At 39.7% G+C, this 19,595-nt stretch overlaps 1 protein-coding gene across 1 annotated transcript; it reads right to left on the reverse strand.

Annotated features, from left to right (window-relative positions):
* Window positions 1-757: 757 nt before the first annotated feature.
* Window positions 758-18,619, reverse strand: LOC112177665 (receptor-like protein EIX2). Its single transcript, XM_024315930.2, has 2 exons — window positions 18,373-18,619; window positions 758-1,617 (listed from the first exon to the last, which is right to left on the reverse strand). Exons 1-2 carry the CDS (start codon window positions 18,617-18,619, stop codon window positions 758-760), a joined length of 1,107 nt encoding a protein of 368 aa, XP_024171698.2.
* Between the last annotated feature and the right edge of the window lie 976 nt (window positions 18,620-19,595).

A 19,595-nucleotide genomic window follows, 5' to 3' on the forward strand; every position in this document is an offset into this window, starting at 1 on the left:
GTCCAAGACACTAAGAAAGTTTAAGCTGGCAAAACTTGCAGGAATTTTATCAGATATCTGGTTTCTTGACAAATCAAAAGATTCCAACATCTTCATGTTGCCAAAGTTTTCGGGAAGCTTTCCCGTCAATTTGTTTCTTGACAGATTTAGAGAAATCAACTCTGTCATACTTGCTATGCTATGCGGAATTTCCCCCACCAAACAGTTGTTTGACATGTCAATGCTTCTCATACCAGCAACATTTTTCCCAAACTCGATTTCTATTCCCTTCCACATGAGTTCTATAATAATGAAAGAAGGATCATTAGCTCTTTGGCTGATGTTATTGAAGCAATGCAGCAAGCCTCTTGAAATATTGTTGTGAGAGAGGTCCAATACATGAATGGCAGCTAGAGTGCATAGGGAGAAGGGTATGATTCCATTGAACTCATTGGACCATAAGCGTAAAATCTCCAATTTTGTTAGGCTTTGACCCATCCATGTTGGTATTTGTCTAGAGAGGTTATTATCCCCGAGGTCAACAACAACTAAATCCGTACAGTTTTCTAAAGAAGGCACTTCTCCTTCCATGTAAAGGCAATAGCACAATTCCCTGTAGATTTCCTAACCAGCTTGGTATTTTCCCAGATAATTTATTCTTTCCCAAATTCAACCGTCCCAATTCTTGAAATTGCATCGAACAATTAGGAAGCTCTCCTGACAGCAGGTTACTAGAAAGGTCGAGAGAATACAAAGATGGAGCGTGTAGTGTTGCACATTAGGAAGACAGGGGCCCAGAAAACCTGTTGTTCAAGAGGAGCAAATACTCAAGCGTCGGAGATGATATTGATGGCAATGCACCAGATAGTATATTAGAAGACAAGTCAATAGTACCCAAGCTTGTTGACAGATTCGGCAGTTTCCCATGGATTTGGTTCATAGAGAGATCTAGGTCATCTAAACCAGAAAATAGATCCCAAAGCTTGATAGGTAATGATCCTGATAGTCCAGCATTAGAGAGAGAAAGCAAAGTAAGATTTGTCTGCGTTAAAATCCACTTGGGAAAAGCTGGGCCCACCTTGCAAGAGGACATGTCTAACAAGTCAAGCTGAAATGGCGGATTCCAATCAGAGCTCAGATTGATAGAGAAACGACTACTAGAAAGATCCAAATCCAGTAAACAAGAGAGGTTCAGAAAGTCGGATTTTGTTATGACACCAGTCAAAGAATTCTCGGAGAGATATAGCCCTTCAAGGCTAAAGAGTTGCCCGACACTCTCGGATACAGACCCATTTAGTTGATTATTGGAAAGATCTAACACGCTTAACTTTGAGAAACGTGTGAAATCTGGCAACGATCCACAAAACTGGTTCCATTTCAAGTTCAACATCTCAAGTGTGTTCTCAGCACAAGACAAGGTTTTTACAGAGTCAATGTTTTCAGACAATTTGTTAAAACGTAAGTCCAACAACTCTAAGCTGCATGAGTTTTGAAAGCCTTTTGGTATCCCACTTTCAAGTTGATTCGAAGAGAGATCTAGTGTTACTAGAGAAAGCATGCTTGTAAAGACATCTGGGATGGGACCTTCAAGTTTGTTAGAATGGAGAGCAATACGGACAAAGTTGCTACTGACATTGGCTATCCAATAAAATATTGAAGAATTAAGAGAGTTCCCATAGAGGTCAAGAACTTGAGGAGAGGTGGAAGAATTAATAAAGGAAAGTGATCTTAGATTGAAAGCAGGAAGACTACAATAACATAACTTAAGCTCTACAAGTGAAGTGAGCTTGCTTAAAGATTGTGGCCAATTCACTACCTTAGAAAAATTTAGAGATGTCACGTTCAGGTATCTCAAGGAAGAAAGATGAGATAACCACTCAAGATTTTCTAAAGTAATAAAATAGTTCCTGGTAAGATCGAGAGTATGCAAATTAGAGACGTTTCCTAGTTGGGGAGGAATACATCCTGCAAATTTAGCTTCCATAAGTTTGGGTTCCTTCAATTGACTCAGAGAGCCAATGAACTTGGGAATGATCATTCCTCCAAAATCATTATAACTGAGGTCCAAGTAATTTAGATAGCGCAATTCAAGTAGTGAAGGACTAATTTCACCTCTTAAAGGAACTTCAGTAGAATTGTAATATGGATCATAACTAAAGGAGAAATCAAGACTGGTGATGTAACATCCTGACCTTGAAGCCTTTTCTCTCTCTCTCTCTGCTCCCTCTATCCTCTATAGGTAATTCGTAAGGAATTGGGTAGCCATCCAGAACCAAAATGGCTGGGTCTTCTTCTTCCTTTTTATTTCTCCCACCAAGTTTCTCTTCTGGTTAAGAGATTTCGAGAGAGATGTCCAGTATTCTAGAGGGCCCCTGTCTCCTTTTCGATAGATCTCTTCCTTTTTCCGAACTCTCTCCCTCCTAGATTTGCTATATGGCAGCAAGACATAATACCACGTGTAGGCTTAGAGACCTACAAATATTTGTTATATGAAGATAAAATTCATTTAAATTTCTTTGGCTACCCATTGCTAAATCAATAGTAGTCAATTTCTTCATTTACTAGAAATAACTAATTTTAATATTCGATTCTTTTATTCACTTCTCAAATCTGTGAAGATAATAAGAAAATATTTATTCCATTTTCTCGTGGTTTCCTGATCATTCTTATTTGAGAAAGATATACTTTGTCACTAATTACTTATTACTAAACAATCATATATTATGTTAGTAAAGATTATTTATTTCTAAAGTGTCTCGGGTATTACAAATCCACCCCCTTAAAAAAATTTCGTCCTCGAAATTTGAAGCAAGTCGATGGTAAATATGCTCATGTTGTTCTTTAACGCGTAAAAACATTTGCGTTTATTTGGCATACTTGGTATGTTTTGGCATATTATACACTTTTTGTCAAACTATGGTAGCACATGCAAGTGATAATCACTTCGATATCACGAGGGGTTGAACTCTGTTAGTACGACTCATGCATGGTAGAGAAGTTCTCTTCTACCACCATTCTGTTGAAGGAAGTCGAAATCATATGTGCCTCTTCAAATTAGGGCTTTAGTCGTAGAGTTGTAATAGGAGAAGGTTCTAGATTCATAGTTATGATTGGATTCTATTACCTTTCATGTACTCTGTAACTCCCTATATAAAAGGCTCATATTATCAATAATACAACACAATTCTCTCTGCAATTTCATTTCACTTAAACACGTTATCAGCACGAGTTTTAACCCTACCCCTAAAGAAAAAGAAAAAAAATCCTAAAACCAAAAACTGCAGCCGCAAGCCCTAGCCGAAAAAAACCCTACACCTCCCTACCGCAGCTTCCCTGCAGTTTCCTGCCGCAAGCCTCAAGCCGCAAGCCGCAAGCACTGCACCTCCCTACCGCAGCCTCCAGCCTCCCTGCCGCAGCTTCCCTGCAGCCCCCTGCACACCTGCGCACCAGTCCAAGCATGCGCCCACGCACACTGCAGCGCAGCTTCCAGCCTACCGCGACCCTGTACTAGTCCTGCTGTCCCAGCGCGCCCGCTGCTGCACTACTGCTGCCTGCTGCAGCCGAATCTGTTGCTGCCGCTGCTGTTTGTTATTCGGCTACTGATTTGCTGCTGCAGTTTACTACAACACGCCTGCTCCAACACACGCGTGTTCTCAAGTCCCAAATCATCACGTAAGTTTTTGTAATTAAAGTTGCTGCTTTCTTGTATTTTAAATTCTTTTTATTTTCTGCAGAATTTTGGAATATATGAACAGGGTTTTGAGTATTTAATAAGCGGAATTATGAGGATTCACGCTTAACGAACTAAGAGTGTTCATAATAAACGAACTAAGAGCGTTCGTATGAACTAAGAGTGTTCATAATGCTCAGACTAAGAGCGTCCGTAAGCATCAAATTGTGATCATATTAAAACATCATTGTTTGGTCTAATCTAAATTTTCATGGAAATTGATTTCTTGGTAGCATAGCTCAGAAATCTTATTACTTTAGTTTTCGTGGAAGTTTAGCTCCGAAACTAATATATCTTCTCTTCTTATTTTCAGGATGTCGAATGAACCTAGACTCGACTTTCCCATGCTTGACTCAACAGGCTCGGATTACCATAGCTTGGTAACCGATGTTGAGAACCATCTCACTTAAAAGGGAATATTACCCATAATCCAGGTACCTAACCCGGATTTTGTGTTCGTCCGAACACCTACAAAGCATGCTCAAGTAGTTATCTTGATGCGACGTCATATGGACAAAGCACTCAGATTGGAGTACACGTGGATCAAAGATGCAAGAGAGCTATGCGTAGCGCTAGAAGAGCGCTTTGGTAATGTCCAAGATTCACTCCTCCCTGACTTAAAGGTTCAATGGAACAATCTGCACTTCGCAGACTTCAAGTCCGTTGCTGAATATAGTTCAGAAGCTCTTTGCCTACAATCCATGTTAAGATTTTGTGGACAACCTGTCACAGAGCAAGAGCTAATTGAGAAAACTCTCTCCACCTTCCCCGTTTCAGCCATTGTGGTATCAAAGCAATATCGTACCGAGGTCAATGCTGGACGAATCATGAGGTTTCATCAGCTTATCAATGTTATATCTGTAGCTGAGAAATATGATAACATACTCGTGAGGAATTATAATTCAAGGCCCATTGGAACTAAGAGCGTTCATGAAGCGAATTATAATGCACCCAAAGGAGGGCGCAAGGAGCTGTACCCTAAGAATAAGGGACATGAGGGACGTATGGGCCCATATAACCGCCCTAACAAGGAAGGAAACCGCAAAATTGGTGCGGATACATGTGGTGGCAACACCACACGTGGGAGAGGTGGACATGGCGCCATAGGCCGTGGTGGTGGCGCTAACCCTCCTAGGGAGTGTCCACAACGTGCACCTCAATTAAAGGGAGGCAACCACAATGACGTGTGTCATCGATGTGGATCCAGTGAGTATTGGTTCAAGCAATGCAAGGCAAGCGCCCAACTAGCTGCACGATACAAGGAGTATAGAGACCTGAGGGAGCAAGAAGTATACCTTGTAGAAGAAGAAGAAGAAGATGGTGTAGATGTCAATCTCACCATAGAGGATTTCAAAGCTGAAGATGAAGTGCACAAGGATGCCGTAGACTTTGATTAGAATAGTCCTTTTTATTTTCCAAGAATTACGTATGGCAATATGCCTTAGTCAATAAATGACAATTGTATTAACTCTTTCTCATGTGGCGCATCCAATGAAGTATGATGTCTAGGAAAGTAATTGAGATGTGGTACTTAAGAGAGCCTCGCTCCACCAACATCTCTCTCTGCTTCCCTGGTCATATTTGATTAGAGTTACCAAACGGATTGAGTGACTACGATTCGTCTAAGTTTGATTTTTATTTTGGATTAGACTTTGGAAACTTTGATGTTATCATTGGCTATTAATAATGTGTCAATTCTTTTAATTAATGTCTTGGACATACCTTAATTCGAACTTTATTAGTTTAAAAGAGCCAATGGTTTTCATGTGGAAACATATTATGAGAATGGACAGAGTTCCTTTGCATCACCTCTAATGACTACGGACATAAACGAGTATTAGAGAAACTTATGTGTCGCTCTAGTGGGTTGTATACAACCCATATTCGAGTTATTGAATCCAACCATGTCATGAGAGACGACTTATGGGATTCTGACACATATAGGCTTTGGCATGACTGTTTGGGACACCCAAGTCGTGACATGATGATCCGTGTATTAAAAAACTTCACACAGACATCCATTTTCAGAATGAAGAAAAGTAAGAACCAAGAATTGGTTCGAGGAGCTGCACATGCGCCTCATGGTGCCATGATTGTGAAAGACTGGCCACACATAGCCAGCTCCGCCTACCCCTGCTGCAAATACATAGCATTGACGCCATAAACCCTAATTCAACTCCTCTCTCTAGTTCTCAAGTCCATTGTGACATTGTGGCTTAACCAAAACCTTCATTGGTTGATTATAAGGCCCATGTTTCGTTCTGTAAAGCCTGTTCTTTAGGATTGAGACTATCCTATGCAAAGGAGATTGAGCAAATAATTCCATTCTTACAAAGGATCTAAGGGAATTCTATAGATTGGATCAACCAACTTGCGGACCGTATAGATGATTTATGGTGTTGGTTGATACGCAAACATGCTGGTCACTTGTTGTGCCATTATCCACTCGTAATGCTGCTTATACTACACTCCTAGCACATAACATATGGCTACGAGCTCACTACCCAGATCATCCCATTCAGTCAATTTGACTTGATAATGCTAGAGAGTTTACATCGAAAATTTTTGATGACTATTGCATATCATTGGGTATTGATATCAAGTATCATATTCCCATGTACACACCCAATTGGTCTGGCGGAAAAGCCACCATTAAAAGACTACGATGGTAGCCCGGACTTTGGTAATGCGCACCAATATTTCCGCTTGGGCTATGCAATATCGCATGCAGCTATGCTAATTCGTCTACGACTCATAGTAGCCACTCAACTTTTATTTGCGTTACAGCTATTGACTGGGTTTGAGTGTAATATCTCATACTTATGCATATTTGAGTGTGCGGTTTATGTGCCAATTGCGCCGCCACAGCGCATCAACATGAGTCATTGCAACGAATGCATATATATATATATATATATATATATATATATATTTGTGTTGGACATAGGCCTCCAACTATAAGTCTGCCACGTAGAACCCTTGACAGGCAATCTCTATTTCGCTGGATTTGCGAATTGTCACTTTGATGAGACAATCTTCCGGTCGTTAGAGGGAGATTATAACGTCAATGTTCAACAGGAACGATAGGAATTTTTGTGGTCTGTCCCCACTATGTCTCATCTTGATCCCCTAAAAGTGATGAGATCACATATACCTGCTGCAAACATGCCTGCAAGGATTGATGTCCCCACAAGAGGACATGGTGCCACCCAGAGAAGATGGGTACGACACCACCACCATGGATGATGGTATGGTGATGCCACAAGGTGGCATAATGGCGTCATAGGCCATGGGTTCCCCTAGAGAACGTAGGAGACCCATAGGTTCGATGGATTCTCGCCCTAAGAAGAGAGCGAGTTTGGCACAACTTGATCCATTTATCATTGATACTCAAAATCCGTCTCATGAGAATATTTTGGATTGTGGTTATGTTCAAGAGACATCGTTGGGGGACTCCTCAATGTTAGAACAAATTCCTGAGATTATAGAGATCTCTACGAACTACACTAGTGTACATGAGGACGTGGAATTGTTGAGACCAATGACATCGAACCTTACTCCATCGAAGAATGCCAACGTAGAGAAAATTGGCCTAAATGGAAAGATGTGATCCAGGTTGAATTGGATTCACTAACGAAGAGGAAGGATATCGGGCCTGAGATGCCAACACCTCATAACATAAAACCTGTTGACATTAATAGGTCTTCGTTAGATAGCATGATGAGAAAAAGAGATGATAATCTCGCCTTATGGCGCAAGACTTCTCACAAAACACCCTGGAATCTACTACGAGAAGACATATTCTCTCGTAATGGATGTCATTGCACTCCACTACCTTGTCAGTTTGGTAGTTTCCAAATAACTGAACATGCAGCTTACGAATGTGGTCACTACGTATCTTTATGGGGATCTAGATACGGAATATAATGAAGGTTCTTGTGAACTTCATTTACCCAAGTCAAGTGGCTCTAGACCACGGAGCGCGTTTGCAACGAGGTTGAAACGCTCACTAAAGTGACTATTTGATTGGGAAGGGATATGATGAACTATGCCCACGCGTTTCCATGAAAAGTTCAGGATTTGAAATTGTCCCGGTTTATGTTGGTAAACATAATTGGAACCCTTGTGAGTTAAGGAAAACCGCTGAACACCTGAAATCTGATTTTGAGAGGAAGGACCTTGGGAGAACACGATTTTATCTAGATTTAGAACTTGTATACCGTGTCAATAGATGCTTAGGCATTTTGATAAAGTCAAAGATGCACTCCCATGGTCGTCCGTAGTCTTGTCCCTAAAAGGGATCCGTTTCGTCCCAAGGATGATGACGAAGACGTGTTAATAGCAGAAGTGCTTACTTATGTACAATAGGCGCATTATTGTACTTAGCATAATATAAGACCGGACACCTCAATTATTATGAACTTGTTGGCTGGATATAGCCCTGCGCCAACGCAACGCCATTGGACTGGTATAAAGACAATATTTCGTTACTTAAAAGGTACGATTGATATGGGCTTGTTTTATCCCTACAGAGAGAAAAGAAATGATGGGAATTTGGGATTGGACCCCATAAGGCAAAATGCCAATTTCCGTAATGTAGTTGTCGACGCCACTACCCATGGTGGCCGGCGTCCTACTCCTCCTCCCCTCCATCAAAATGACACCAATGTCTTGATGGGTTTTGCTGATGCAGGGTATCTCTTTGACCCTCACAAAGGTCGCTCCCAAACGGGTTATGTCTTCACCATGAGAAGCACTGCGATATCTTGGAGAGCTATAAAACAGACCTTTGTTGCTACTTCCTCAAATCATGTAGAGATTATTGCTCTACATGATGCCGTGCGAGAATGCATATGGCTAAGGTCTGTGATTAGACATATTCGAGGAACTTGTGGTTTGAAGTCTACCACAGATGAACCTACTTGCATTTATGAAGATAATGCAGCTTGTATTGGGCAAATGAAATTAGGATTCATCAAGGGCAACAACACCAAACAGATATCGCCTAAGTTCTTTTACAATCAGCAACAACATTGATCACTTCTAAAGATTGAAGTGAATCAAATCCGATTTGAGGATAATGTAGCGGACTTATTTACTAAGTCGTTGCCAAAATCCACCTTCGAGAAACATGTGAAGAGCCTCGGATTGAGAAAGTTATCCGAACTCCCATGATTGTAGCAATCAGGGGGAGATGTCGACATCAGGGGGAGGCATGATGTCTACATGTTTGATCTCGAAGAGTGAAGGACGTGTTGTGCTCTTTTTGTCCTTCGACCAGGGTTATTTTTGTCCCACTGGGTTTTTGCTACCTGGCAAGATTTTTAACGAGGCAACAATCAAAGCGTCATCACCAAGTTTGAGCGGCACAAGGGGGAGTGTTGAAGGAAGTCGACATCATGTGTGCCTCTTCAAACTAAGGTTTTAGTCGTAGAGTTGTAATAGGAGAAGATTCTAGATTCATAGTTATGATCGGATTCTATTACCTTTCATGTACTCTGTAACTCCCTATATAAAGGGCTCCTATTATCAATAATACAACACAATTCTCTTTGCAATTCCATTTCACTTAAACACATTCTTATTTATTAAATTCATGCCCAAATAATAGGCTTATGCATCTCAAGGCAATCAAACTTGCCGAATCAGCATAGTAATATGAACTTCCTCATGGACTTTGGTAACAAAGTTTTAGACAAAGGGAGGTTGTTGCGAATCATATAATTCCCCCCTTTTATATCTCTTACCTAGGGCTCGTCAACCGCCCCGGCCCATTCATAGCGGGCTTGGGCCGAGCCGGGCTTTACTATATTTTTAAATAATGGCGTGCCGGGCCTGGCATGGCCTTGCAGGCATTTTCGAGACGGGCCTTGTGGGCTTTATTTATAATAAATATTTAAAGACACTTATGTTTTTTATAAATCTATATTTATATATCATACATTCCAAAGAGCAACCTCTACCAATTCAAAGAAAATGGGAAAACCGACCGTTGGATGTGATTATTACAATAAATTATGCATGTGGTTAAAAATTTAGTCAATTTCACCATAGTTTTGAACCCGATCGGATTGGTCAACCGTAATCATTTGTATGTTTTCTTGGTTGACCGATGGCGTGAAGACTGCGAAACGTGCTTATTTTTTCCCATCACGTCTGTAACTATTCCATAGATGGATATGCGTGAACATAAGATAAAAATTTCAATTTTAATTACAAATACGTTGGTCTATACCAATTTGCATCCTAAAGTTGCATAACTTATACATTGCATTTAAATTGTTGAGGTTCATTCTAAAGCAAACATGAAGTGGAAAATGAATTTCGAGAAACCAACCGCTCGATGGGGAGATTGTAATGTTTTATGGTGGTTGTAAAAATTTCAGCCAATTTGGTTCTCGTTTCGAATTGGATCAACTAGGTCAAACTTAGTTACTCTTATAAACCTATATTTATATATCATACACTCTAAAAAGCAACCTCTTTCAATTCAAAGAAAATGAAAAAACCAACCGTTGGATCAGATTATTACAATAAATTATGAGTGTGGTAAAAAATTTAGCCAATTTCACCATATTTTAAAATCCGATCGAATTGGTCAACCGTCGTCACTTGTATGTTTTCTTAGTTGACCGATGACATAACAACCGCGAAACGTGCTTATTTTTTCCCATCACGTCTGTAACTATTCCATAGATGGATATGCGTGAACATAAGATAAAAACTTCAATTTTAATTACAAAGACGTTGACCTATACCAATTTGCCTTCTAAAGTTGTATAACTTATATATTGCATTTAAATTGTTGAGGTTCATTATAAAGCAAACATGAAGTGGAAAATGAATTTGGAGAAACCAACAGCTCAATGGAGAGATTATAATGTTTTATGGTGGTTATAGAAAATCCAGCTAATTTGGTTCTCGTTTCGAATTCGATCAGCTAGGTCAAATTTAGTTACTCTTATAAACCTATATTTATATATCATACACTCCAAAGGGTAACCTCTATCAATTCAAATGAAATGGAAAAACCGACTGTTGGATGAGATTATTATAATAAATTTTAAGTGTGGTAAAAAATTTAGCTAATTTCACCCTATTTTCGAATTCAATCGAATCGATCAACCGTAATCATGACATGTAGAATATTTATGCACATAATTCTATACTTCTATATAGAATTATGTGTTTGGACCCAAAATGAGCATTTTGGCCTGACAAGGCGTGTCTTGGAGAAATTGAGCCAATATCAGTGGCTCAAGCTATATATTGTCTACAAGTTCAAAATATATATTTAGAGGCTAAATAAAGCCTACTATGGAAGCATGAAAAGTCAACTTTAGCACATTTTCCTACTTCGGCTAGGAGAAACCGAGCTAAACAAGGAAGGAGGGGCGGAAGACTAACCAAATGAAATCTAAATGAGCTAAAACTTTTCAAATTAATACTAGACATCCCAAGGATCATTTCTTATGAAGAGTGTCAGAGCTAGTTTTGAGTGGAAGGCCTTCAAACAATCAGTCCAATTTTCTACAGAAGTAAAACTGGAAAACTGGACCTGTAAGAGGTCCAGCAGCATTTCCATCCCAACCGCATGGAATAAAGCTCTGAATATTTTTTAGGATGATCTACACTCATAGTGGAACATTTTTTATGAAGAAGTCGAAGACTCATTCTGAAGTCTTGGTGGATAAATAATTGAAGGAATAAAGGGGCAGAAACTGACCTAAAACCAGCTCAACATTCATCATGTGCATGTTTCCTACCCACATGAAGAAAGCTAGATGCTTTTCTCTTTTTCCTTGGATATATTTTTCTACTACAATCTCTTTAATAGATCAGCATCACTTCCATGTTCCTGCACCTTCATGCTTTCATTTCATTTCATCATTTCTCTATCTTTTCCATATATATTTTACAAATCACTTCCATACTCCACTTTCATTATTTTTTTTCCACTCATCATTTCACTCTTCTTTTTCTTCCCTATATAAACACCTTCTCCTCTCATTCTCAAACACACATTCACAACATCAAAACATCTCTCAGATGATCTAAGTTCTCTCTAGAGCAACCTCTCTAAGAGCAACTCCTCTCCTTCTCTTTCTCTTACCGGTGATCACACTCCTAGTCTTAGTCTTCTCAGAAGCCGACTTTCAGTGCCACCAAACCCTCTGTTAACGTACTTCGGTCCTAGTCTCCTCGAGAGCCGATTGTAGTACCACGACCAAACACCAACACCAAGACACATTCACAACATCAAAACATCTCTAAGATGATCTAAGTTCTCTCTAGAGCAACCTCTCTAAGAGCAACTCCTCTCCTTCTCTTTTTCATACCGGTGATCACACTTCTAGTCCTAGTCTTCTCAGAAGCCGACTTTTAGTGCCACCAAACCCTCTGCCAACATACTTCGGTCCTAGTCTCCTCGGGAGCCGACGGTAGTGCCGCGACCACAACGGTTACAGAACCAGCCAAGCAAGGGTAACGCCCTCGCAAACCAGCCAAGCTAAAGTCACGCTTTAGCAAGTTCTCCTCACTTCCCAGTGGTTCTCGCTCTACTCGATCTACAACATCGAGTATCGATTGTGATTTTCAAGAAGCTTAGCAAAAGTCCTCGCCACGAGGCACAAAGAATCCTGCGACGAGGTTGGTGCTCTCCTCGTCTACAATTGCTCGACAGAAGTCAGGTCAAGGGACACCCCCGACGACCGCACCCGAAAGGTGCTGGCACGCCCGCGCAAGAAAAGAGACTGTTGACCAGCTGCAACAAAACTAGAGCCAAACAGTATGTACGGAATCGCAAACCATAAAATTCTTCATAAACTAGACACATGGAGCTTTCCGTGCATATAGGGTACATCTCCTAATTCTATCTGAGCAGTTCCCAGTAATTCAGCGAAGTTCGGTTCTAGACATGAACTTGTAAAAGATGTTGCAGATTTCCGTCTAAGCAGAACTGCCTTCACTTAAATTGTTATAACTCCTTCTAGAAAAGTCGGAATCCTAAACTGTAAAATTCTTTAGAAACTAGACAATGGGGCTTTCCGTGCATATAGGGTACAGCTCTTAATTACATCCGAGCAGTTCCCGGTAATTCAGCGAAGTTAGGTATTCTGCACAACAGTTTCTGTGTTGCAAATTCTCGTGCAAACTAGACTGCCTTCACTTAAATTGCCATAACTCCTTCTAGAAAAGCCGGAATCACAAACTGTAAAATTCCTCAGAAACTAGACACATGGTGCTTTCCGTGCATATAGGGTACAACTCTTAATTCCATCCGAACAGTTCCCAGTAATTCAATGAAGTTAGGTGTTCTGCACAACAGTTTCTGTGTTGCAGATTCTCGTTCAAGCTGAACTGTCTTCACTTAAATTGGCATAACTCCTTCTAGAAAATTTGGAATCACAAACTGTAAAATTCCTCAGAAACTAGACACATAGGGCTTTCCGTGCATATAGGGTACAGCTCCTAATTCCGTCCGAGCAGTTCCCATTATTTCAACGAAGTTAGGTGTTCTGCATAACTGTTTCTGTGTTATTTATATAATATTTTTTGTTTGCGGGCTTTTACGGGCCGGGCCTAACGGACTTTTATGGGCCGGGCCTAACAGGCTTTTGGCGGGCCGGGCCTGGTTTCAAACCCCTAAACCAAGCCCGGTCCTCTACCCATCGGGCCGGGCCTATGACGGGCTTTTTCACTGGCCGGACCTGCGGGCCTCCATCGGCCCACTTAATCCGCGGGTTTTTTTTATGAGACCTACTCTTACCTCATTAGAATTACCGCTTGGTCATTTAAGGATAATATTTTCATATTAGTTAAATAAGGTTCATGATAAAATTTTTCTGCACCTATACGCCCATATAGGTAACTATTCCCATGATTGCACATAAACCCACAAAAGTCATCAAAGTTATACGTGATTGTTAATTGTTCATAAAGGCAAAATCAATTATTTATGCACTGTAAAAGGATGTACCAAAGCAAGAGATCGACAATTAAACGTATTTGTATTCAAGCATATGGAGTACTTGAGTAGACGTGAAGTGCTTGCCAAGCTTTTTTATTTACAAGCAATAGTATATGTGGGAATTCTGCCAAACCATTATTAGCATAAGCTCGCAGATATCATGAATACTCTTACCCAGCATATATTCAAGCATTATAGAAGCATGAATGGTTTCATGTCTCCCAAGGGCCAAGAGCTACTCAATGACTTGAGCAAGCTCAAATTTACACCCCGAATTTTCCAATTCAGATTAGACCATGCCTGGTCTTAACATCTATAAATCCATAAAAATCCGACTGTACCTGGCCTTGCCATACAAACTGACTATTGTCACAAGTATTTATTTTCGTTTTCACCTGCTATGTATCATTTCTTTCTTTTCCTATTTTCCTCTTTTCCCCGATTAGGCCCATTGCTCGCATTAAGGCCACCGAGCAACCCCGTATTAAGCGGATCCCTGATTGGGTTTTGAGTCTTTCACCCTAGGGAGGCACAATCCCTACTTAATTATTTGCTCGAATCCACGAGCCCCAATCAAGTTTAGGGTCTTTCACCCAAGGGAACTCGATCCCTCGTTACTTTTATCCCGGGCCTAACCGGATTAAAATTCCTTCAGATCACAAAAGAATCATTCATTGTCTTTAATTTCCTTTCAGTAAACCATTATGATTTGAAGATTTCAATCTCACTTATATCTATGAGCAGGTTATATATGCAGACATACACATCAATATAATGACTGATTTAACCCAGGCCAAGTCATGCATGCAAATATATTTGAGCCCAAACAAGGTAGCTAGGTATAACATTTATAGAAACTAACTGATTACTTAAAAGGAGTAACTTACCCGACTATATATTTGCATTCCCGAGATTATTGCATCCTTCCCGAGCTTTCATTCACCCATACATATCATTACACATGCAAATACACAGAATATAAAAGCCATCCATCAAAGATGTAAAAAAAACAACTGAAATTTCAATTTTTACAAGAAAACAGAAACTAATGCAGTTATTCTCTTCTTCTTCTTCTTTTTCTCTTCTCTACGAGAATGGTTACTCCTGCACAAGTGCACAACCTCTCAATAAATGAGTCAGTAATCACCTTCAAGAATATCCAAGCACAATTTATTACAATCCTTTACAAGTCCTTATGTCAATGTAAAACGATCGGCCAGCAACCCGCTTATCCATTGAACTTCTCACTCTTGATGGTATACGTACACTACCCAAAAGCACCAAGGTTTTCTTTCAATAGGACCATGTGTTAATTTAAGAATTTCAAACTCTTACTTGTAGTTAGAATACTTGTACAGACATAGGAAACATGTTACTGAAATGATACCAGTCATCAAATGAGGGCTTGTTATCCCTCTATGACTCCCATCGACCACAACATAATTACATATAGCATTTTATGAAAATAATTGTGCACAAGTGGATTTCAAGAATCTACTTGCAATCGTAAAACATATACTATAATCAATAAACTAAGAGTAGTTTACCTTAGCTTACCTGCAGTCCCAAGGTTATTGTGTCCTCACATTCACCCAATATCAATATACGTACATAAATGCATACCATGTAGTAGCTAAATAAATCAATAGCAGAACACTAAATACTTAGGACTCTGCCTTACTGGGGGCATTCTCTTCACCATGGAACTGTGTTTGTACAATCCTAAATCTTGCATCTACAATAGGCTTGGCAACGTGCGGGTATAGTGCGGGTACGGTGCGGGTTCTTAACGGGTCGGGTTTTTAACGGGCCGACCCGGTAAGAACCCGTTAGCTTAACGGGTTTCGCGGGCCAAACCCGGCGGGTTTGCGGGTTTTCCGTTGGAACCCTTTAAAACCCGCAAACATTTTTTTTTTTTTTTTTTTAACTTTTTATCAAAGCAATTAAAACCAATTAAGACTTATATATATATATATATATATATATATATATATATATATATATATATATATACAGATCTTATCCAGAGCGAGGCATCGCTTTGAAATTTCAGAGTGAGGTTAAGGTTTAGGGTCACTTTTCGGTCGCATATCCGCATCTCAACCGTTTAGTTTTTAGGTACTAATGTATAGATCATCTCTGCAAAATTTCAACGAAATTGATGGTCTTTAAGGTATCTAACTCGCTTAAACCAATGGACGAACTAAATCTGTCCAACCTGAACCGTATAGCTTTAAGGGAGTTATCAATGCCTTAATGACCATCAATTTGGCTGAAATTTTGTAGAGATGATCTATACATTAGTACCTAGAAACTGAACGGTTGAGATGTGGATATGCGACCGAAAAGTGACCCTAAACCCTAACCTCGCTCTGAAATTTCAAAGCGATGCCTCGCTCTGGATAGGATCTGTATATATATATATATATATAACCCCCCTCATTTGCCATTTTCTCTATATGAACTTTTTTGGTTTTCTATTTTGAAATTTTTTATTTTCTATCTTTTTAGATTTTTTTTCCTTTCCTTTTTTGCCAAAAAATAATTCACAAATCACAATTATACGATGATCCAACGGTTGGACCCTCACAGATCACCAAGAGGATCATCTTTACTGATTTATACGATGATCCAAAGGTCGGATCCTCACGGATCGTCCTTAGTTCATCCTCTCAAAATTATACGAAGATCCAATGGTCGGATCACCTAGAGGATCATCTTTACCGATTTACACGATGATCCAACGGTCAGATCCTCACGGATCACCTAGATGATCATCTTTACCGATTTATACGATGATCCAACGGTCAGATTCTCACGGATCACCTAGATGATCATCTTTACCAATTTATACGATGATCCAACGGTCAGATCCTCACAAATCGCCCTTAGGTTCATCCTCTCAAAATTATACGATGATCCAACGGTCAGATCCTCACGGATCGCCCTTAGATTCATCCTCTCAAAATTGTACGAAGATCCAACGGTTAGATCGTCTCGGATCGCCCTTAGAATCATCCTCACAAAATTATATGACGATCCAACGGTCAGATCCTCATGGATCGCCTTTTGAATCATCTTTGCACAATTATACGAAGATCCAACGGTTGGATCGTCCCAGATCGCCTTTAGAATCATCCTCACAAAATTATATGACGATCCAACGGTCGAATCCTCACGGGTCTCCTTTTGAATCGTCTTTTCACAATTATACGAAGATCCAACTGTCAGATCCTCATGGGGAATAAGAAAAATTATAAAAATACCCTGGTTGAAAAAAAAAAAAAAAAAAAAAGGGGAACCGTATGTGTAATGGAAAATGGGTTTTTGGGAAGGATTTTTAGTTAACGGGTTCCAATGGGTTTAGCCTGCAAACCCCGTTAATTTGCGGGTTTTTTGAGTGCAGGCTTTTTTTAGCCCGGATTAATAAACGGGCGGGTTTGTGCGGGTTTTTAGAGTGCGGGTATAGTGCGGGTTTGCGGGTTACGGGTTTAAATGCCAGGCCTAATCTACAATATACATATAAGTGTCTATATATATATATATATATATATATATATATATATATATCAAGCAAATCTTAAAATGTCTGAGCTGTGGTAGTTCAGGGATTGAGCAATTATTATCTTATACAAAGGGTCAGAAACAAAGGCAATAATCAAATTCCGTATGAACAAAACCAGAGTTTATGATGAACAATACCAGAAATACACTAATGTCCAAATTTTCACATATCAAGCATTGAGCAATTTAAATTGCATTTATTAGACTGAAACCTGGATTAATAGAAAGTAAATCCGGATTTTTAAAGGGAATATAGAACATGAAAGATCTCAACCCAGAAATTTGTATGAAGAGTCATCAGTTTTACCTTGATTTGGGGCAGATCCAACCATTGGACTTTCATAAAATTTGAACACAGTGTAGAAAACACAATTCTAAACAACTTTCATGAAGAAGTCAGGATCACCTGAGTACCAGAAGATGGAGCGTTTAGCCGTCGAAGTCAGCTGACGAGCAGAGTTTCGTGAAATTCAGGCTTGGCGATCAGAACTTGCCCTGAAGGTCCCATAGATCTTCCTCCACCGCAGGGTAATCCCAAGGGAACTAATCCCTACTCTGATACCATTTCTAACATCCTGACCTCGAAGCCTTTTCTCTCTCTCTCTGCTCCCTCTATCCTCTATAGGTAATTCGTAAGGAATTGGGTAGCCATCCAGAACCAAAATCGCTGGGTCTTCTTTTATTTCCCCCACCAAGTTTCTCTTCTGGTTAAGAGATTTCTAGAGAGATGTCCGGTATTCTGGAGGGCCCCCGTCTCCTTTTCGATAACTCTCTCCCTCCTTCTAGATTTGCTCTATGGCAGCAAGACATAATACCACGTGTAGGCTTAGAGACCTACAAATATTTGTTATATGAAGATACAATTCATTTAAATTTCTTTGGCTACCCATTGCTAAATCAATAATAGTCAATTTCTTCATTTACTAGAAATAACTAATTTTCATATTCAATTCTTTTAGTCACTTCTCAAATCTGTGAAGATAATAAGAAAATATTTATTCCATCTTCTCATGGTCTCTTGATCTTTCTTATTTGAGAAAGATATACGTTGTCACTAATTACTTATTACTAAACAATCATATATTATGTCAGTAAAGGTTATTTATTTCTAAAGTGTCTCGGGTATTACAGGTGACATAACCTGTTTGGTTGTTGCACGCTATTCCTCTCCACTTGCAGCAGTCTTTCTCACTTTTCCAAGAGGCAAGGGCATTGGACTCATCCACAGGGCCTTGTTTGAACTCGAGAAGAGCATGCCTTTCACTCTCCAAACACATGATGTTGTTGGAGCTTCCAACACTTGAACAACAAATAGCAGAGGCAATGGCAAAACACACAAGCCCAACCAAACCAAAATGCATAGACCCACCAATCATTATACTGAAAAACATGATTATGAAGATGATATGCAACCAAACCAAAGTGAAGTAACATATAGTTGAAGCCAAAGGATTTTGGAAACTACATATGTATAATCGTGGAAACAGCAATGGAGTTGCTTCATTGATGGACTTGATTGGCATAATTTGGAAATTGGTTTTTTCTTCATTGATTTTCTTTAGTCTTAGTCTCACAATATGACAGAAGATGACCCAGCACCACTCATATCATGTGGTTCTAATATGTTGTAGTTTTGTACAATCATTCTATGCTTCTCTCATTTCTGAATGAATACTAGTTTGGGTTTTTATCCATTTACCCCATTTCTAGGGATTCTTTTTCCACTTACCCAAAACACTCTAAGGAAGTCTTCCTTAATACTCCATGAAGTTTTTTTTTTTTTAAAGACTTTTTTACCCTCACCTCTTTGTTACTTAGAGAGAGAGAGAGAATGGAAGAAAGAGAAACCATCAGAGACTTTGCAGGAGTCCCGTCACTAGCCGCCGAATTTCTGTCATCGGTCACTAGATTTCGGTCAACTTTCACTGGAATTTGGCCACCAGGTGACTGGATTCAGGCCAACTTTCGCAGGAATCCGGTCACCGGCCGCCGCTCACCAAACTTTTCTGAAAACCTCGCCGGAGGTCCTTAAAGAGGTCGTTTGAGATTTCATAGGTCGCTGGAAAAGTTTATTGCCCCCCCAATAGACGTCTATTTCCCCCAAACGTCTATTGCCCCCTAATAGTACTTTCGGTTGCTGGAATATGAATTAATCTTCCTAAAATTAGACAAATAAAACTTTGATTAAAGAAAAAAAATGAATAGATTATATCAATTCGAAATGTCTATTTCCCTCCAATAAACGTCTATTGCCCCCAATAGACATTCAAAACTTTTTTTTTCTTTCCTCCTGCCCTCCAAAAAACTGATTTGGGCACCCACATCAAGAGTGGTTTTCTCGCCAGTGCTTCG

This window comes from Rosa chinensis, chromosome 7, assembly GCF_002994745.2.
Source record: "Rosa chinensis cultivar Old Blush chromosome 7, RchiOBHm-V2, whole genome shotgun sequence".
Lineage (NCBI taxonomy): Eukaryota > Viridiplantae > Streptophyta > Magnoliopsida > Rosales > Rosaceae > Rosa > Rosa chinensis.